Source organism: Bombina bombina, chromosome 6 (assembly GCF_027579735.1).
Source record: "Bombina bombina isolate aBomBom1 chromosome 6, aBomBom1.pri, whole genome shotgun sequence".
In the NCBI taxonomy this organism is placed as follows: domain Eukaryota; kingdom Metazoa; phylum Chordata; class Amphibia; order Anura; family Bombinatoridae; genus Bombina; species Bombina bombina.
The window spans coordinates 581,805,574-581,827,879 of record NC_069504.1 but is presented as its reverse complement, the minus strand read 5'-3'; the positions used below and the strand labels follow the sequence as shown (position 1 = coordinate 581,827,879).

The 22,306-nt window shown below is 36.9% G+C and overlaps 2 protein-coding genes across 3 annotated transcripts in view; one reads left to right on the top strand and one right to left on the bottom strand.

Moving 5' to 3' along the window:
- The window catches only part of FAN1 (FANCD2 and FANCI associated nuclease 1), a 146,879-nt gene extending 130,625 nt beyond the window's left edge, over positions 1-16,254 (bottom strand). Inside the window, exons 1-4 of one of the 2 annotated variants that reach the window (XM_053717555.1) lie at positions 16,132-16,254; positions 14,136-15,430; positions 5,058-5,198; positions 1,405-1,606 (exon numbers count right to left, since the gene is read on the bottom strand). In XM_053717555.1, the coding sequence (XP_053573530.1) occupies positions 1,405-1,606; positions 5,058-5,198; positions 14,136-15,375 (1,583 nt within the window). In that variant the 5' untranslated portion in view covers positions 15,376-15,430; positions 16,132-16,254. Of the gene's footprint in view, positions 1-1,404; positions 1,607-5,057; positions 5,199-14,135; positions 15,431-16,118 lie in introns of both variants that reach the window. The other variant, XM_053717556.1, reaches the window with a different exon arrangement.
- A 156-nt stretch (positions 16,255-16,410) lies between these two features.
- The window catches only part of MPHOSPH10 (M-phase phosphoprotein 10), a 94,505-nt gene continuing 88,609 nt past the window's right edge, over positions 16,411-22,306 (top strand). The window contains exon 1 of the mRNA XM_053717554.1: positions 16,411-16,558. Within this exon, the coding sequence (XP_053573529.1) occupies positions 16,476-16,558 (83 nt within the window). The 5' untranslated portion in view covers positions 16,411-16,475. The remainder of the gene's footprint in view (positions 16,559-22,306) is intronic.

The window sequence follows — 22,306 nt, the reverse complement described above, 5'->3', positions numbered from 1 at the left end:
GTCCTTATGGTTTATAATGGTGTTTTTCAATTCCAATATTCAGGGTAAAGAGGCCAGACTTTCAGAATATCTATACTAGAGAACACGTGAAACATTCAGGGCTTAGTCACTATGATTAACCAACCAGTGCTCCAAAACAAATTATGGGAATGAGTTTCCACCTTGCTGGTTGCAATGGTACATATTCTAGCGTAAAAAGGAAACTTAAATTGCTAACTTTATAAGCCATAAACCTAAAATTTAAAAGGAAGAAAGCAAACTATAAATGTCGTGATACTTAAAGGATTATAAAAGATTGCCAAAATGACAATGTACAAAAACTGGTACATGAAAGTTATTGCGATCAGATTGCAATTACTGAATGTTGAAAACGAAGCTATCTTTAAAGGGACAGTCAAGTCCAAAAAAAACTTTCATGTTTCAAATAAGTCATGTAATTTTAAACAACTTTCCAATTTACTTTTATCACCAATTTTGCTTTGTTCTCTTGGTATTCTTAGTTGAAAGCTAAACCTAGGAAGGCTCATATGATAATTTCTAAGCCCTTGAAGGCCGCCTCTAATCACATGCTTTTGTATTTGCTTTTCACAACAGGGGAGAGCTAGTTCCTGTAAGCCATATAGATAACATTGTGAGCACGCCTGTGAATTGTGGCAGACACTGCACTAATTGGCTAAAATGAAAGTCAATAGATAATAAATAAAATGTCATGTGATCAGGGGGCTGTCAGAAGATGCTTAGATACAAGCTAATCACAGAGGTAAAAAGTATATTAATATAACCGTGGTGGCTGTGCAAAACTGGGGAATGAGTTATAAAAGGATTATCTATCTTTTAAAACAACAAAAATTCTGGTGTTGACTGTCCCTTTAAGTAGAAAATATATTTTTTATTCCCTTAGATTATCAAAGCCCGTCCTCCAAAATGGAAGTGTCTGAACAAAAAAAAAAATGTGGCCAATCAGCACGCTTTCAATTTATATATTAACTCGTATGCGCAGAAGGTCTTCTGTCAGTCATCTTTCCACAAGACCTCGACTGTTATTGTCAGTGATGTCAGCAATCTCAAAACCACCTCAATGCGCAACAGTGATAGAAATAAATTGCCCAGGAGTGGGTACACATGATCAGGGAAAAGGAATAAAAGTACAACCCAAGTAGCCCATCGTGATTGGACAAGGATTATAAGTCGAGAGGTGGGTTTGGAAATAGGCTGGTTTTTAAAGGAACATTGCGGCGAAAGCATAAAGAAGCAGTGATAGAAGGTATATGAAGATAGGATTGGTTTATATCAAACACTGGATTTATGGAAAAAAAATGTTTGCCTCTTATGTCCCTTTAAGAAACATCACTAATCTTCTTTAACATACAAGTAGGCGACAGCACATCTTATTGAAGTGATTACTTTTTCAGGATGACTGCAGCAATGCCTTGATGGTTTTTGCTCATGCCAAATATTGACCGTTGTTTTCCCAGACGCAGAAACTCCTCAACCAGTTGCTGCTTCGGAGCACCAGGATTTGACAAGTGAAAGCCTTTAGCTAGTGTCTTCAGTTCTGGGGCAGAGAGAAGATCCAGAGCTTCCACAAGCTCTTGTAATTCAGAATCTAAAAAAGACACAGTAACATGAGTAAACAAACAGTTGTCTACGTTAACAGTCTACTTTCACATCATTGTGTAGCACTTAGCTCCAGAATAATCATTATAGTGAAATAGTCTTTGCTAAAGCTTTGGAAGGTGAGGAAAATTTAAACTGGGCAAAGTAGCAGTAACTATGAAAGAATCTTCTAAGCAAGGTGTAAACTGAGGTAAAATGAGAGGATAAGTATGTGAAATGCGTGGCCGTACTGTTATCCGATGGACATTTGTCCGACTAACATTTGTGTGACGGATAATAGTCTAAAAGTCGGAAAACAGTCCTGCCACGCGATAGATAGATTAGACAGATAGATAGATTAGACAGACAGATAGATGCACAGACAATGAACCACAAGACATGCGGGGTGGGACCCATGGTTAGGTTCCGAGAGGCAGTTGCGGCGCTCGAGGCTCTAAATAGAACAGAGCACTCTGGACCGTATCTGCCCTCAGCCGAACTGAGAACATAGTCTCTCGGACATACGTCTGACGGACAAATGTCCGTCAGCAGTCTGTCTGTCGGCATTATGTCCGAGAACCATGAAAATGCCAGCCAAGATGTGGGGAAAATTACTAATAACATTTGGAGCCAATATGTTTTACATCTTTGATCGAACTATATATTTAGGCTTTTTGATTTTAAGATTAAAAGATCAAATTACGTAAAGGGACGTGAAACCCCAAATTGTTCTTTCACGATTCAGATTGAGTATATCATTTTAAACATCTTTCCAATTTACTTCCATTATCAATTTTGCTTTATTCTCTTGGTGTTCTTTTTTTGAAGAAGCAGCAATGCAGTACTGGGAATTAGCTGAACATCTTGGGTACACAATGATAAGAGGTATATATATATGTGCAGCCACATTTCAGAAGCTAGCTCGCAGCTCCTTAGCTTACCTAGGTATGCTTTTCAACAAATGATACCAAAGGAACAAAGAAAATTAGATAAATGAAGTAAGATGGAAAGCCGTTTAAAATCGTATGATGTATCTGAATATGAAATATTTTGGGGGGTTTTAATGTCCATTTAATTTACTGAAATAAGGCATGTGTAATATAAAAATTCCAATTTATTGTGCATTCTTTTCCTCATAGTGAAGGTCCATTTTGATGAATTAGTGCCCGGTTTTTAATAAAAAAAAACAAGGGCACTTTAATTCATCAAAATTGACATTTCACTGTTTTCTTCAAAAACTTACCTTTTAATCCTGGCAGCCGCTCCAGCACTTCCTCCGCCCGTCGCAAGCCGTCTTCGCGGGTCCAAAATGTCGAATCCGGCTCCTCCAATCACAGCGTTGCATCAGGCCAAGATTCCCCCGGGGGGAAGCTGTGATTGGAGGAAGCCTGATTCGTCATTTCTGACGTCTGCAGAGGCTTTTCCAACGGCTGGGGGAATTGCTGGAGCAACTGCCAGGATTAAAAGGTAAGTTTTTGAAGAAAACAGTGAAGTGGCAATTTTGATGAATAAAGTGCCCTTGTTTTTAATAGGTTTATTAAAAACCGAGCACTAATTCATCAAAATGGACATTCACTTTAATTTAATTTGGAAACTTGTGGGATTTCCAATCCTATTAACCTCTTAGGGGCATATCTATCAAGCTCCGTATGGAGCTTGAAGCCCTGTGTTTCTGGTGAACCTTCAGGCTCGCTAGAAACACCAGTTGCTGCTCCATAACCTGTCCGCCTGCTCTGAGGAGGCGGACAGACATTGGCGCAATTCAACTGATTGACACCCCCCTGCTAGTGGCCTATTGGCCACGAATCTGCAGGGGGCGGCGTTGCACCAGCAGTTCACAAGAGCTGCTGGTGCAAAGCTGAATGCGGAGAGCGTATTGCTCTCCGCATTCAGCGAGGTCTGTCGGACATGATCCGCAATGACGGATCATGTCTGACAGGCCTTTCATAAATAGGCCCCTTAGTGACCAGACAATTTTTCAATTTTCTTACCCTTAAGGACCAAGGCTATTTTTACATTTCTGCGGTGTTTGTGTTTAGCTGTAATTTTCCTCTTACTCATTTACTGTACTCACACATATTATATACCGTTTTTCTCACCATTAAATGGACTTTCTAAAGATACCGTTATTTTCATCATATCTTATAATTTACTATAACATTTTTTTATAAAATATGAGGAAAAATTTAAAAAAAAAAACCACACTTTTTCTAACTTTGACCCCCAAAATCTGTTACACATCTACAACCACCAAAAACACCCATGCTAAATAGTTTCTAAATTTTGTCCTGAGTTTAGAAATAACCAATGTTTACATGTTCTTTGCAAGTTATAGGGCAATAAGTGCAAGTAGCACTTTGCTATTTCCAAACCATTTTTTTTTTTTCAAAATTAGCGATAGTTACATTGTAACAGGGATATCTGTCAGGAATACCTGAATAACCATTCACATGTATATATATTTTTTTAGTAGACAACCCAAAGTATTGATCTAGGCCCATTTTGGTATATTTCATGCCACCATTTTACCGCCAAATGCGATCAAATAAAAATAATCGTTCACTTTTTCACAAACTTTAGCTTTCTCAATGAAATTATTTACAAACAGCTTGTGCAATTATAGCACAAATGGTTGTAAATGCTTCTCTGGGTTCCTTATTCAAAAATAGCAGATATATATGGCTTTGGCATTGCTTTTTGGTAATTAGAAGGCCGCTAAATGCCGCTGCGCACCACACTTGTATTATGCCCAACAGTTAAGTGGTTAATTAGGTAGCTTGTAGTGTTAATTTTAGCTTTAGTGTAGAGATTAGCCTCCCCCCTGACACATCCCACCCCCTGATCCCCCCCCTGACCCCCCTCAAACAGCTCTCTTCCCTCCCAATTGTCACTGCCATCTTAAGTACTGGCAGAAAGTACTATATATATTTTTTTAATATTTTATATTTAGTGTAGGATCCCCCATTAAATAATTCACAGATAAAATGGAGTGGATATGGTAAATCCTTAAAAAGACACGGTACTCATTCATATGAAAGACATATTTAAACATGTTGACATATTTGCCTGAAAAATATGAAGTAAAAGCGGTTTACATTTAAACTAATGTACCAGTATTGATTGTGTAAACTAATATACCAGTAACAATGGTGTAATTCCTACAAATGGACAATATGCATTAGTATAATTTACCCATGCAGAAAAATATCCAGCATGTTTACTTACTGCTCTTTCATATGGATGACAGAAAAAAATAGGAGTACAAAAAACAGCTTATGGTAATGTAAATCCTATTTCAGTTAAAAAAACTTTCAGAATGTTTTTTTCTACAAAGTGCTCCATTTGTCTGTGTATTTTTGTACATAAATTGGTCATAAGCTTTGCAACTTCAGTAGAATATATCACTTATTATACTTCTCTGTGCATGTATAATGGTAGCTGTGCATAATTATGACTAATACCTGATTGTAGGAATCCATTTTTGACCAGTTCTTCAATGACTGGAGCCAAGTCTGATCCAATCTCTGTGTACTCTATTTTGTTTACTTTTATCCAGTTCAGCTTACGTTGAAAAAGTCGTACATATAATTTCTGTCCAGCAGCTGCAATAATCAGTAAATAAAGTGCACCATAAAACAAAGGCGAGAATGATTAAAATAATTTCAGTACATATGACAACAACGCTGTACTGTGCTTATGCACTTTATGAAATATGGAAGAATAACCTATATGGCAATTTTATTATTGATACCTGTGTTATCCAAAGAACATATTCTGCTAGCCAAAGCACAAATTAACTGCATCATTTTACACAAATAATTAGATAATTAGCAAAATTGGCTAATATTGCAGCCAGGTGGTCAGTATTATCAGCCAAGTAGTGCACCCCCCAAAAAAGGACCTGGGGAGAATACTGAATACATAGGTTGATGCCCATTTCTGTAAGATTCAATCTTGTTTTTTGCAATCAAAAGTTATTGTGTTATCTACTGTTATATGACTATGAAACTAATGTCTGTGAGTTAAAGGGACACTGTACCCAAAATTTTTCTTTGGTGATTCAGATTGAGCATGAAATTTTAAGCAACTTTCTAATTTACTCCTATTATCAAATTTTCTTCATTCTCTTGGTATCTTTATTTGAAATGCAAAAATGTAAGTTTAGATGCCGGCCCATTTTTGGTGAACAAACTGGGTTGTCCTTGCTGATTGGTGGATAAATTCATCCACCAATAAAAAAGTGCTGTCCAGAGTACTGAAACCAAAAAAAAGCTTAGATGCCTTCTTTTTCAAATAATGATAGCAAGAGAACAAAGAAAAATTGATAATAGGAGTAAATTAGAAAGCTGCTTAAAATTGCATGCTCTTTCTGAATTACAAAAGAAAAAATTTGGGTACAGTGTCCCTTTAATTAGCACTACGAAATCTGTTGGCGCTCTACAAATAAATGATAATAATAATTAGAGCTGCAACACCTAATCTATATGAACGATAATAATCGATTATGAAAAATAGTTGTCAACAAATCTTATAATCGATTAGTTGGTTTGAAATTAGTTCACTCCAATGAGCTACTGCACATGGTATTGTGTTTTATGGTTATGCCCTTAGCCTAAAAGACGTCTACAGACTTTTCACTTTTTTAGAACAGTATAAGTTTACAACTACTCCTGGCTTATTTGTAACACAGAAATAGGAGTCATCATTTGGATTGTTTATATTAAATCAGGTGCTTTGGGACTATGCTTTGCATGATATAGTGCCGAGCTTGTTATTTACACCTAGCCCTAGATTGATGGGATTTGTTATTTGAATTGATGTGCACTATTATCTGTTTGCACAATTATTAGCAGATTGCTTGCTATTGCTGATTATATGTACTCTATAGATAAATGTGTAAGGCTTTGTCCTGTTATTAATATATAGTCCTTAGCGCTTTCGACTTTTTAAAAATAAATAAATTATATTTTAATTAATTGTAATATGTACCAAATTCAACCTCTATAAGTATATATCTTATTTTAAGAGCGGACTAGATATTTTTTCCCTAACCTTATAGCTGGTTATTTATGCAAAGTTTCTGAAAGGTGGTATATGTGATAGTGTACCTCTTTCTAGTTCTACCTTTTTTGAAACATTTTGTGGTTTTGTTTAAAATATAAAAAAATTGTTCTGCTGTTTAAAAATTGGACAAACAGTTGTGTTAATGTGAAGTTGTAAAGTTTTAGTCTGAAGTTTATATTTTTAACACTCAGTATGTGGATTGTATTTTAAATATAGGGAAAAAATGTTTTGTTCCGATTAGTCGATTAATCGAAAAAATAAATCGGCCAATTAATCGATTATGAAAATAATCGTTAGTTGCAGCAATAATAATAATAATAATAATAATAATGACCCTTCCGGTGGGCGGCTCACCAAGATGGCCACTTCACTGCTGCATGTTTGCTATCCATTTATAAGATAGATTGTGGCTGAAACCTAAGCCATCCAGATCTCCCTTGGAAATAAATGTGCCTGTGAAACTCCCAGTATCAAGATTCTCCAGTCACTTAAAGGGACATAATACTCATATGCTAAATCACTTGAAACTGATGCAGTATAACTGTAAAAAGCTAACAGGAAAATATCACCTGAGCATCTCTATGTAAAAAAGGAAGATATTTTACCTCACAACTGCCTTTGCTCAGCAGAGTAAGTTCTGTGTAAAAAGTTATACTCAACTGCTGCTCAGCTGCACGTATTAAAAAAAAAAAAAAAAAGAAGAAATTAACAGCAGCCAATCAGCATCAACAGTGCTGAGGTCATGAACTCTTTTACTGTGATCTCATGAGATTTGACTTAACTCTGAGATTTCATTGTAAACTTCCTTAAGATGAATAGGGAAATAAGATGAGAGTGCACGTAAGCTCGCTCCTTCCGCTGTCCCAGGACAGACATACTGATTTGTTGCTTAGAAGTCCTTTAGATCTTTACAATGGGATATGGCTACTGAGAAACTTTTGAGGTAAAATATATCTTTCTTTTTTACATAGAGATGGTCAGGTGATATTGTCTAGTCAGCTTTTTACAGCTATACTGCATCACTTTCAAGTGTTTAAACATTTGGGTATTATGGCCCTTTAAGTATAATCAAGCCACTAGGCTGTTTCTTACAGAATTGTGTGTTCAACTCAAGGTTAAACGAGATGGAGCACATTACTTTTTGCCTCATTGACGTTTTCACACTGCTGTTTGAGTCCCTAACAGCAACTATGGGGGGAACTTCTTATAGAAATACGAGCGCTTTGTGAAACAAATCATTTCAGAGTACCTTCTATCAGCCTGATAGTGTCTCAGGTGGACTTACAATCAAGGTAGGATACGGATGGAGCTCTCCTAGCACCAGATATTTTGGACTTTGAAATGGCACTGCCAAAGAAAGATTGCTGTCTTACATATCCTACTTCTGTATTGACACCACTATGTTCTTATGCTCCAGTCCCAGCGCTGATGGATACTGAAACATATACCCCATGCAGGGTGAAATATCCCCAATACAGTTCTACGGAAGCCGACCATGTCTTCACATGCAGTGAGAACATGAGAGATAATGGTTCTGCAAGCCTTGCCAAACTTCTATTTTGTTCCTGCAACTATATTGTTAATGTCCTACTATACCTCGGCACCACACCCATTCTTTATCATAAGCATGATGTCGGCTTCGGCTTAGCAGGCGAGCTTGACCTACCGAAGATCGGTGTGGGATGATAATATACACCAGGGCAGTATAAGCTAACTTGGGAAAGCATATCCTTACCCGTCTGATAAACTTCCAGACTGCATCTTAGTCATCAATGACTTCAAACCGAGACTAGCTTATTTGTGAACCTGTTGGACTGTTGATATTAGTTTTCTTTTTTTTTCTTTGTTTTTCTCGTTCCAAGTGTGTCTGAGAACAGAATCTTTATGTATGTGATCTGGAAGCTCTGAGAGAGTTCAACACGCCATCAAATTTGCTACACAAACAGTACCTACAGTGCAAAAACAGGGACATGCTGGAACACTGCACAACTTAGATAAAACCACAATATGAGAGCATGTGGCGTTCAAGTCTGAGTACTGGATTGCTAGTTTCCTCAATGAATATATATTTCATTGCATAATACTGCGCTAGGCTTGTGTGCCGATTGTTCTGATTTAACTGTGTACAGCACATATTATTGACCTGTGAAATGTATATCACAAGCAAAAAGGTTTATAATACCTGTATTCTTTATTTTTGTTATGCTCTTACAGTGCTATATTTGAGTTGTTTTGCCCATTAGGGAGAGAAAAAGGAAAGAAAGAAGGATATAGAGCCACAAATGCGTTTGTTAACTGTGAAACGTATCATAATTAAGCCACTAATTGTTTTGTTCTTTTTCTTTATGTTGCTCTCTTAAGCATATACATCGGATTTTTCTCTTTTAGCCACTTAAAAACACTATCTAGAAAAGTAGAAAACTCTAAGGCTGTAAATATCTTATTTATTCTGTCAGATATAACTGAAAAGAGAAAAATACGGGAACAGATTGTTAATCTATGAGGACCTCTAGTGGTTACTGTATTATTGCATCTCACTCATTGATACGATCTAGCAGCAATTTATTTTAAGAATATGCTCATCCTGACATTTGTATAGAAACAGATAGGTTTCACCACTCTCTATGTATCTGTTTGCTTTTTCTTACCTTTGTTTCTGTTACAGAACTTGTTACAGTATTTCAATGTAAGAAACATCTTTAGATGTTTTAATATATGTTTTCTTTTTTCATTTCATTGTACTATATTATAACCTACTCTGCTCCTGACATGTATGAGAATAAACAACCAGCTATGTTTTTGGGTGACCAGTTGAAATTCTGGGAATTATCTTTTTATTTTTTGTCAGGTTTTGTTCTGGTCACTCTGCACCAAGCTGCTTAGTTAGATCCCTCATCAACTTCTTGAATTCAAAACATTTAGTCATTCTTCCTATTGACCAAATACATTATTGAATGGTAACAAATATATTGTACATCAAAAATCAACTTAACTTAGACCTAGATTTGGAGTTTGGCGTTAGCCGTGAAAACCAGCGTTAGAGGCTCCTAACGCTGGTTTTAGGCTACCGCCGGTATTTGGAGTCACTCAAAATAGGGTCCAACGCTCACTTTTCAGCCGCGACTTTCCATACCGCAGATCCCCTTACGTCAATTGCGTATCCTATCTTTTCAATGGGATCTTTCTAACTCCGGTATTTCGAGTCGTTTCTGAAGTGAGCGTTAGACATCTAACGACAAAACTCCAGCCGCAGGAAAAAAGTCAGTAGTTAAGAGCTTTCTGGGCTAACGCCGGTTTATAAAGCTCTTAACTACTGTACTCTAAAGTACACTAACACCCATAAACTACCTATGTACCCCTAAACCGAGACCCCCCCACATCGCCGACACTCGAATACATTTTTTTAACCCCTAATCTGCCGACCGCCACCTACGTTATCCTTATGTACCCCTAATCTGCTGCCCCTAACACCGCCGACCCCTGTATTATATTTATTAACCCCTAATCTGCCCCCCTCAACGTCGCCTCCACCTGCCTACACTTATTAACCCCTAATCTGCCGAGCAGACCTCAGCGCTACTATAATAAAGTTATTAACTCCTAATCCGCCTCACTAACCCTATAATAAATAGTATTAACCCCTAATCTGCCCTCCCTAACATCGCCGACACCTAACTTCAATTATTAACCCCTAATCTGCCGACCGGAGCTCACCACTATTCTAATAAATGTATTAACCCCTAAAGCTAAGTCTAACCCTAACACTAACACCCCACTAAGTTAAATATAATTTAAATCTAACAAAATTAATTATCTCTTATTAAATAAATTATTCCTATTTAAAGCTAAATACTTACCTGTAAAATAAATCCTAATATAGCTACAATATAAATTATAATTATATTATAGCTATTTTAGGATTAATATTTATTTTACAGGTAACTTTGTATTTATTTTAACCAGGTACAATAGCTATTAAATAGTTAAGAACTATTTAATAGCTAAAATAGTTAAAATAATTACAAATTTACCTGTAAAAGAAATCCTAACCTAAGTTACAATTAAACCTAACACTATACTATCAATAAATTAATTAAATAAACTACCTACAATTACCTACAATTAACCTAACACTACACTATCAATAAATTAATTAAATACAATTCCTACAAATAAATACAATTAAATAAACTTGCTAAAGTACAAAAAATAAAAAAGAACTAAGTTACAAAAAATAAAAAAATATTTACAAACATAAGAAAAATATTACAACAATTTTAAACTAATTACACCTACTCTAAGCCCCCTAATAAAATAACAAAGCCCCCCAAAATAAAAAAATGCCCTACCCTATTCTAAATAACTAAAGTTCAAAGCTCTTTTACCTTACCAGCCCTGAACAGGGCCCTTTGCGGGGCATGCCCCAAGAAGTTCAGCTCTTTTGCCTGTAAAAGAAAAAATACAATACCCAAGCCCCCCCAACATTACAACCCACCACCCACATACCCCTAATCTAACCCAAACCCCCCTTAAATAAACCTAACACTAAGCCCCTGAAGATCTTCCTACCTTATCTTCACCTCACCGGGTTCAACGATCTGTCCAGAAGAGCTCCTCCGATGTCCTGATCCAAGCCCAAGCGGGGGGCTGAAGAGGTCCATGATCCGGATGAAGTCTTCATCCAAGCGGGAGCTGAAGAGGTCCATGATCCGGATGAAGTCTTCTATCAACGGCATCTTCAATCTTCTTTCTTCCGGATCCATCTTGCAAACCTCCGACGCGGAACATCCTGCTGGCCCGACGGACTAACGACGAATGACGGTTCCTTTAAGGGACGTCATCCAAGATGGCGTCCCTCGAATTCCGATTGGCTGATAGGATTCTATCAGCCAATCGGAATTAAGGTAGGAATATTCTGATTGGCTGATGGAATCAGCCAATCAGAATCAAGTTCAATCCGATTGGCTGATCCAATCAGCCAATCAGATTGAGCTCGCAATCTATTGGCTGTTCCGATCAGCCAATAGAATGCGAGCTCAATCTGATTGGCTGATTGAATCAGCCAATCGGATTGAACTTGAATCTGATTGGCTGATTCCATCAGCCAATCAGAATATTCCTACCTTAATTCCGATTGGCTGATAGAATCCTATCAGCCAATCGGAATTCGAGGGACGCCATCTTGGATGACGTCCCTTAAAGGAACCGTCATTCGTCGTTAGTCCGTCGGCCAGCAGGATGTTCCGGGTCGGAGGTCTGCAAGATGGATCCGGAAGAAAGAAGATTGAAGATGCCGTTGATAGAAGACCTCATCCGGATCATGGACCTCTTCAGCTCCCGCTTGGATGAAGACTTCATCCGGATCATGGACCTCTTCAGCCCCCCGCTTGGGCTTGGATCAGGACATCGGAGGAGCTCTTCTGGACAGATCGTTGAACCCGGTGAGGTGAAGATAAGGTAGGAAGATCTTCAGGGGCTTAGTGTTAGGTTTATTTAAGGGGGGTTTGGGTTAGATTAGGGGTATGTGGGTGGTGGGTTGTAATGTTGGGGGGCTTGGGTATTGTATTATTTCTTTTACAGGCAAAAGAGCTGAACTTCTTGGGGCATGCCCCGCAAAGGGCCCTGTTCAGGGCTGGTAAGGTAAAAGAGCTTTGAACTTTAGTTATTTAGAATAGGGTAGGGCATTTTTTTTATTTTGGGGGGCTTTGTTATTTTATTAGGGGGCTTAGAGTAGGTGTAATTAGTTTAAAATTGTTGTAATATTTTTCTTATGTTTGTAAATATTTTTTTATTTTTTGTAACTTAGTTCTTTTTTATTTTTTGTACTTTAGCAAGTTTATTTAATTGTATTTATTTGTAGGAATTGTATTTAATTAATTTATTGATAGTGTAGTGTTAGGTTTAATTGTAACTTAGGTTAGGATTTCTTTTACAGGTAAATTTGTAATTATTTTAACTATTTTAGCTATTAAATAGTTCTTAACTATTTAATAGCTATTGTACCTGGTTAAAATAAATACAAAGTTACCTGTAAAATAAATATAAATCCTAAAATAGCTACAATATAATTATAATTTATATTGTAGCTATATTAGGATTTATTTTACAGGTAAGTATTTAGCTTTAAATAGGAATCATTTATTTAATAAGAGATAATTAATTTCGTTAGATTTAAATTATATTTAATTTAGGGGGGTGTTAGTGTTAGGGTTAGACTTAGCTTTAGGGGTTAATACATTTATTAGAATAGCGGCGAGATTGGGTCGGCAGATTAGGGGTTAATAATTGAAGTTAGGTGTCGGCGATGTTAGGGAGGGCAGATTAGGGGTTAATACTATTTATTATAGGGTTAGTGAGGCGGATTAGGGGTTAATAACTTTATTATAGTAGCGGTGCGGTCCGGTCGGCAGATTAGGGGTTAATAAGTGTAGGCAGGTGGAGGCAACGTTGTGGGGGGCAGATTAGGGGTTAATAAATATAATATAGGGGTCGGCGATGTTAGGGCAGCAAATTAGGGGTACATAGGGATAATGTAAGTAGCGGCGGTTTACGGGTTAATAATAATATGCAGGGGTCAGCGATAGCTGGGGCGGCAGATTAGGGGTTAATAAGTGTAAGGCTAGGGGTGTTTAGACTCGGGGTACATGTTAGGGTGTTAGGTGCAGACGTAGAAGTGTTTCCCCATAGCAAACAATGGGGCTGCGTTAGGAGCTGAACGCGGTTTTTTTGCAGGTGTTAGGTTTTTTTTCAGCTCAAACAGCCCCATTGTTTCCTATGGGGGAATCGTGCACGAGCACGTTTTTGAGGCTGGCCGCTTGTGTAAGCAACTATGGTATCGAGAGTTGAAGCTGCGTTAAATATGCTCTACGCTCCTTTTTTGGAGCCTAACGCAGCCTTTTTGTGGACTCTCAATACCAGAGTTATTTTTATGGTGCTGCCAGAAAAAAGCCGGCGTTAGTTTTTCGGGTCGTTACCGACAAAACTCCAAATCTAGCCGTTAGATCTTAAATTGTTCTATCCAACTTCAAATGATAGCCAGCAGACATTCAATAGCCCCCCTTTCATGTATGACTACATAGACGTCAGTTTGTTTTTTATATAAAAAAAAAAAGAAAATTAGAAACTGTAATACTCTTCCACAACCCATCTCCCAATACATTATGTAAAGAATACATTCCTTGCTGTTAATGCTACTCTCCTATGTATTGCAATTGCTTTTATTCTCTACTGGCTAGTTGTTAGTCAACTTATTGTACCCTGTTATGCTCTTGCTGGTACATATTTCCATGTATTGCTATTCTATGTTTTTTTAATAAAAAGGATTTGAAAAAAAAAATAATAATAATGATCAGGTAAGACAAGGACAGCAAACAAATACAAATGTGAATTAAAAACAAATTGTGTTACAAGTTTAAACATATAACACAGTTTATATCATAAAAAGCAGTACAAACAACACTATTTATACTGTTTACCTGAAAGCTCAAGAAATGATGTTAAAGTGTGAATATCCTCTTCACTAAAGAGACTCATGTCTTCTTCATTTGCCATCACAGCTTGCAGTACCAACAGGAAGTTCCTTAAGTAATAGGGATGTCTATCATCTTCTTTAGCAGGTGGCTGAGCATTTCCTGCTTCTATCACATCTCCTAAATTCTCTACCTTGCGCTCATAATCTTTGTCATCAAATGGTTTCATAAATTCATCTAGGACATTCATATCTTCCACTGAAGAAATTAATTCATCACACTGCACAGCAGGTAATAGAGGATCTTGTGACTGACTAACTATTTTTGCTTTTTTACATCTGTTATTTTTTAGTTCATCATTTTTACCCAATTTGTGCTTTACCTTAGTAGTATTAGAGTCCACAGATTTGTTTAATAAATTGAGATAGTCACGTTTATCAGTAGATGAGGATAATTTTGGACAATTTTGTGAATGTATACTAAATAACTGGCTATTACACTTCTCTATTGCATTAATCTGGCAGACACATTCTGTTAATAATGACACTTCCCCAGTAGATTTGGTTTCCTTTTTACATGGAATGCTTATTTTGTCTAAAGCATCCTCTTTATGTAGGGTATCTAACTGAACCCTATTTGTGTTTTCATTCAAAATCTCAACAGAATCATTGCCAGAGGGGTCATTTTTACATTCCACTTCTTTAATTAAATCTCTCTTCAAACTGCGAGTATGGTATCTTCTGGAAAGCTTGGAAGAAAGGTTTCCCAAAGGAATAACTACATCTGGAATGTCAGACTCTTTAGAAATTGTTTGTAAAGGTACATTTTTATTAAAATAAACACTTGTCTCATCCCCACTCACGTCTGTTTGAACTGATGGGAGTTTAGTTAGCTTACTATTTAATAGCTGAAAATTGGTTTGTTGTGGTCGCTTTGGGCTAACACATGATGAATTTGAGTGCCTGATATCTTCATCCTCAACCAGGATAATATCCCCATTTTCCTGCTTTGCTTTTGTACATGCTTCATCAATGTGCTTGTTCAATCCAAATCGGGGAACCATTTCTGAACAAAGCGGACATGACAGCTTTGAAGGGGGTGCATTTTTGAAAAGTGCAATTATTGAGGGAGACTTTGAGGTATTGCTTCCTTGAGAAGGATTTTTGGGAGTCCTATTAGTCTTTTTTTTAGAAAGGGATAAACTTCTGCGCACTTTTTTCTTTTCAGGAGACTGGTTTTGTGACATTGTGAAACAAATATATTTTGCTCTAGTTGTTCAAATGTATACATATTTTAATGACCTAAAAATGAATAAATAAAAGGTTAGTGATCAATAAATAGAAAGTTTTTAACAATATGCAGGCAACAATATTTTTCCTTTAAAAAAGGACAACAATTGAAAACTTTTTAGTGATGAATAAACAGATATTTAATATTATTAAATAAAGAACATCACATGCATTTGGAGTAAGGATAATTTCGTTTTCCAAACACAGTATTTTTTATTAAATGCTTGTGATATATTATTATTACCAGCTTCTGTATTTCATTATTCTCAAAATACAAAAACACAGTTGACTATATTGGTTAGATATTTGATCAACGTATGCCACCATTGCTTCACATTGGCATTAAACAACACAGTTTTCAAGGCAGAAGGGAAATTTAACATTCAAACTTGATACAGTTTATCAAACACATCGCACCTATAACTGCTATATTAGTAAACCCATTGATTTTTTTTAATTTTTTTAAATCTTAGAATATTGGAAAGCTAATCGCAAAACGTTTTTTTTTATTATTTTTATTTGTGTTTGCGTTAGATTATTTTACTCTAACTGAATTATCAAATTCAATTTTAAGGAGAATTCCAACATTCTTATAATTTGCCCAAAAGAACAAAGTATGCGTAATTAAAATAAGTACAGCACATACACCAAATGACACCAGCAATTTTATGTACTGCAACCAACTTTGACTGTGCGCTACCTTCGCATATTACCTGTCACCCAACATGAACGCCGCCATCTTGGTTTGTCCACCAAAACTAACTTTATTAAGCGCAGACAAAAATGTTAAAAATGTAATACTCTAGTAAAACATAAAGTTGTTTATTTTTTTAATAATTCTGAAATCTCCGTTAGTTTTATATGTGTGTTACTGATCAGATAACTCGTAGATCTGATTTGAAAGAAGAAATTAGTTTGGTGAAAAACAAGTCGGAACTTCTTTTTCCCGGAACTTTAATGCAGTGTGGGGAGTTCTCAGTGGAAGGCTATCGGCTCGGGCTTCCTGTGCAGTCAGCCCATGTGAGTTATCGTTGGAGTTGCCTATGTAGTGCTAGAGATGGCCGATTTTGGGGTAACCAGGCTTGGGTCCTGCATGGAAGTGCTTGAAGCTGTCACTGCGCAACCCGAGCAGTTCCTAAGGTACGCGCACTCATAATAACAAGTACGGAGCTCAGTTGTACTACCGGGGTGCTGCGAGCATGTAAAATGCATATTGAAAACGCTGCGTTTAAATCAGAGGGATAAATAATACTCTGGTTCAAATAAAATAAATCAGTGACTTTTTTTGTGAGGCTTAGCTGTACTTAATAGAAGTATAAAAAGAAAAATCTCTAATATTTTATTTTATCATTATTAATATTTTATTATTATTACACTATTACTTGCACTCCAACCTACAAAAACTAATTTCAGGGAGGTGGCTTCAGGCCGCTAAATGCTGCTGCGCACCACACTTGTAATATGCCCAGCAGTGAAGGGGTTAATTAGCATGCAGGGTTAATTTTTAGCTTTAGTGTAGAGATCGGCCTCCCACCTGACACATCCCACCCCTGGTCCTTCCCTGACCCCCCTCAAACAGCTCTCTTCCCTCCCCCACCTCATAATTTTCACCGCCATCTTAAGTACTGGCAGAAAGTCTGCCAGTACTGAAATAAAAAGCATTTAAATTAAAATTACAGTCTGCAGTGATGGATCCCCCGTTAGCTCCCAACCTCTCTGATCCCCCCTCCCCCCCCCATACATCTCTCTTACCCTCCTATTTGCCGCCATCTTGGGTACTGGAGCCAGTATCCAATTTGACCCCCAAAAAAGTTTTTTTTTTTTTTTTTTTTTATATGAAACATTTGTTTTCTGTAGTGTAGCTGCCCCCCCCCCTCAATAATCTACATCCCTCCCAAATCCTTTACAAAACATCAGAGATCCCCACTCCATCTGCATCGATCATATATTTATTTATTTTTTTAATTGAGTGCATATTTGGCGCTCACATGCACGCCCCCTGGACGCCACCGCCGACAACGGCGATCATCATAGCCAAACCGGATCCGGATGCTAACATGATCGTACCGCCCAACCTTCTCCCAGAAGCAGCTCCCACCCACCAACGAATGTTAGCATCAATGGCCGATGCAGAGAGGGCCACAGAGTGGCCCTTTCTACATCGATGGGTAAAATAGGGGATCGCAGTGCTGCTTCAATATCGAGGCATCACTACAATACCCTGGAAGCGATCATGATCGCTTCCATCGCTTCAAACTGCAGAGGACATGCCAGCTTCGTCAATTGTCGTTAAAGGGACATGAAACCCACATTTTTTCTTTCATGAATTAGAAAGAGAATGCAATTTTAAACATCTTTCTAATTTACTTATATTATCTAATTTGTTTTATTCTCTTGATATTATTTGCTGAAAAGCATATCTAGATATGCTCAGAGTTTCTCACTCAGGTGTGAGCCGTCGCTAGTACTCTCCCACCTTGAGGGAGATCTGGGGCCTCCCACCTGCTCCTACCCCGGCGATCGTGCCTGTAGAGTGACAGGCATCGCCGGGGCTTCCCGTTTTGCATGGTGACGTCACCGCGCAACTTTATTTAAAAAAAGACAATTAACAATATTGGGAAAGGGGGCATGCTACTTAGAAGCCTGTATCTCAGGCATCTAAGCAGCTACAGACCCCCAACACCCACCATTGGAAAGGTAATCGCCTAACCTTTCCAATGGTATAAGTCTTGGGGATGAAATAAAAAGTAAAAAAATTAAAATAAATTAAAAAACCCTCAAATGTGCTTAGCACCCAGGTGGGAAAGTGCTTAGCACTCAAAGGGTTAAGGGGAGTTTTTTTGGATGACGTACCTGGCACATCCTCTGTCATTAAGGGGTTAAAGGGATACTGGCCCCAAATTTGTTTTCTTTCATGATTCAGATAGCACATGCAATTTTAAGCAACTTTCTAATTTACTCCTATTATCAGTTTTTCTTAGTTCTATTGGTATCTTTATTTGAATAATCAGGAATGTAAGCTTGCGAGATGGCCGGTTTTTGGTTCAGAACGCTGGGTAGCGCTTGCAGATTGGTGACTACATTTAGCCACCAATCAGCAAGTGCTACCCAGGTTCTGAACCAAAGATGGGCTGGCTTGTAAGCTTACATTCCTACTTTTTCTAATAAAGATACCAAGAGAACGAAGAAAACTGATAATAGGAGTAAATTAGAAAGTTGCTTAAAATTGCATGTTCTATCTGAATCGTGAAAGGAAAAAAATGGTTTAATATCCCTTTAAGAAATGTGAATGTCTAAATATGGTTTTCTTTTGCTTATTATTTTGTTAGCCACTGCGCCTCCTTTTTCCTTTCATTAAAGGAACATGGAATGTTTCCTTTGTGGTTCAGACAGACCATGACATTTCACCATTCCACTTTACTGCTATTATCTAATTTTCTTCTTTATCTTGGTTTCCTTGATTGAAGGAGTAGGAGTGCACTGCTGCGAGCTAGCTGAACACATTGGGTGATACAATTAGAAGCATATATGTACAGCCACCAATCACCAGCTATCTCCCAGCAGTGCGTTGCTACTCCAGAGCTTTTTGAGGTATGCTCTTCAATAAAGGGATACCAATAGAACAAACCAAATTCCATAATAATAGAAGGGAATTTGAAAGTTTTTTAAAATTGCATGCTCTGTTATTATCAGTTATTTGTAAAGCACCAACAGATTCTGCAGCGCTATGAACATAGGTATGAAGTGCAAGGCAGCATTAATGGGAGACAAAAGGGTAGAGGGCCCTGCCAAGAGTTGCACTGTTGTAAATCATCTCTCATGAAGGTGATCTACAGAACAGCTGAGTTCATAGGCTTATACATTCTGAGGGGGTCAGGGGATGAGAAAAGGAGAAGAGGAAATGAGGTAAGAAAATGTTAATGAATATTGTATTCATCCCTGAACAGTAGAGTCTTTAAAGAGATGGTAAACTATGCCCATTTCAAACTTGAGTTCCTTTCATTCATGAAAACATCCAAACCGCTCGTTATATTTAATTGTTAAGTCTGAAACAGCTGAATTTGAAGATTTTGTTTCCTCCTCCTGTACCACGGCTGCCATTGATTTATTCATATAACGTGTTTTTACAAACCAATGACAGCCCAGGCCAGTCGGCAACACTGCTATAATCAAACACGCCCAAAGTTAGTTATGCGCATGCACTAGACATTGGTACGATGACTGACAGTAAAATAACATGTATTTGTGCGCATGCCCAAGTTTTATTTATTTCATTTAGAAACATATTGAGGAGATCGTAGCTGGCAATATTGTATAAGGCAAATTATAAAATGAGATTTTTTTTTTTATAATGGCGTGTCTCATTTCTATCTTATGTATTCAATCTGTTGCTTATTATATAAAATAAAATATTGTATATACTATTTATCGATTTATATATATTATAGTATTTCATCAATTATAAATATAGCCTTACTTCAAATTAATAATTTCAAACTTTTATATTTCGAGTCATAGCCACGCAATTAGTATATTAACCTTTTAAATTCATTTGGGATTTCAAATTGATCTTCTTATGTTTCTATGGTTATTTATAGAATCGATCTTATGTCCATAATAAATTATTTATACTATGAATTTTGATGTTATCCGTACTCGCAGATAGAAGTTAGCGATCGATTTGAAACATAGCAGGCGATTGCTTGTAATGTCTATGAAATAGAAAATCTCATCTGTTATAAGCAAGACAAAATAGAAGCTCCGTTTAAATCTTGTCTTCCAAAGCGCTGCGCTAACAATAACTACAATGTATACAATACATTAAATACAATGTATTGCATACAGAATAAAACGCATGCGCATAGCGAAAGTTGAAGAATTACATTCCAATACAATGACGTCACAAGGGGTGGTTCAGCTATCTGTCTGGCTATAGAAAATAACAGGAAGTAATGACGGGGGTGGAGAAAGGAGCGATAACGCTTTGTAAGTAAAATATAATTTTTTATAGAAAGGAATAAGGTAAATAAGGAAAAAACATAGCGATTTAGGTTAGACATAATTGAGGATTAATAATATATTAACCAATTGTTGAAAATGTACCATCACTTTAAGGAGCGCTTTTGAAACTACAGTAATCCTATAGACAGGAATGTGAAGAGGTAACAAGGGGAGAGAAGGTTATAAGCAGAGCGAGGGGACGGGAGGGAGAGTATCTGGAGACAAGGTCTGAGATGTAGTGGGGAGCAGTGTTGAGGGATTTAAATGTCAGTTTTGTGTTTTATTCTTGAGGTTAGAGTAAGCCAGCAAAGGGATTGGCAGAAAGGTGCAGCAGATAAGGAGTGACATGTAAGGAAGATGAGCCTGCCAGAGGTATTCATTATGGATTGTAAAAGAGATAGACGGCAGTTAGGAAGACCAGAGGGGATGGTGTTGCAATAGTTAAGGTGGGAAATCATGAGAGAGTAGATTTAAATCTTAGTTGTGTCGTGTATTAGGAAGTGGTGAATTTTGGAGATTTTGTTTTGTTTTTTTTCCATTTTTTTTTTTTTTTATTTTTTTTTATTAAAGAAAGTTGTAAAGATACAGTTATAATCATTGATAAACAATAAAAATAATGTTATGTTATTTAAGTCCATTTTCAATAGTCTTAGTCTTGTGTAGACTAGTTTAGTTTATAGTCCATTTTAGAGTAGACTTGATCATTGAAGTAGATGTTGGTCTTTAAAGATTTATATTATTATATGCAGAATGTCCCTCGTTCTGAGACATATCTGCAAGCTTGGTGTTTTTACATTCATATTACCATCAATAAGTTTAACATAACAATATTTATCTAAAATTAAAAGGACAGCTAACACCAGAGTTTTTGTTGTTTAAAAAAAAATAAGATAATCCCTTTTATTACCCATTCCCCAGTTTCGCATATTTCAGTTCTTTTGACAGACTTGCATTTTAGCCAATCAGTGCTCACTCCTAGGTCACTTCATGTACATAATAAGATCAATGTTATCTATATGAAACACATGAAATAATGCCCTCTAGTGGTCAAAATGCATTCAGATTAGAGGCAGTCTTCAAGGTCTAAGAAATTAGCATATGAACCTCCTAAATTTAGCTTGCAACTAAGAATACCAAGAGAACAAAGCAAAATTGGTGATAAAAGTAAATTGGGAAGTTGTTTAAAATTACATAAGGGTAGTTAGGACATTGTGATGGGGCTGGTAGAAAGGGAATATAGATATTGGGAATTGAAAGGGAAGCAGATCTGAGTTATATCCATCTTTTGTAGCTTTCCATCTCATATACATGTATTTGTGTGTTACTATTTGTCCTGATTTAAGATAATGGTATCTCTAGAGAGAGCAATGTTTCTACTTGTTTCCATTGAGTCAAGGTAGGCACCTCCTGGGGACTTCCACTTCCGTGGAATAAGTATTTTCGCGCTGTTAAAGGGACAGTCTCTACACCAGAATTTTATTGTTTGAAAGATAGATAATCCCTTTATAACCCATTCCATAGTTTTGCATAACCAAAACCGTTATATAAATGCACTTTTTACCCCTGTGATTACCTTGTATCTAAGCCTCTGCAAACTGCCCCCTTATTTCAGTTCTTTTGACAGACATTCATTTTAGCCAATCAGAGCTGGCTCACTGGAACTCCACATGCATGAGCACAGTGTTATCTATATGACAAACGTGAACTAACACCCTCTAGTGGTGAAAAACTGTCAAAATGCCCTGAGAGAAGAGCCGGCCTTCAAGGGCTTAGAAATTAGCATATGAACCTCCTAGGTTTAGCTTTCAACTAAGAATACCAAGTGAACAAAGCAAAACTGGTGATAAAAGTAAATTGGAAAATTGTTTAAAATTACATTCTCTATCT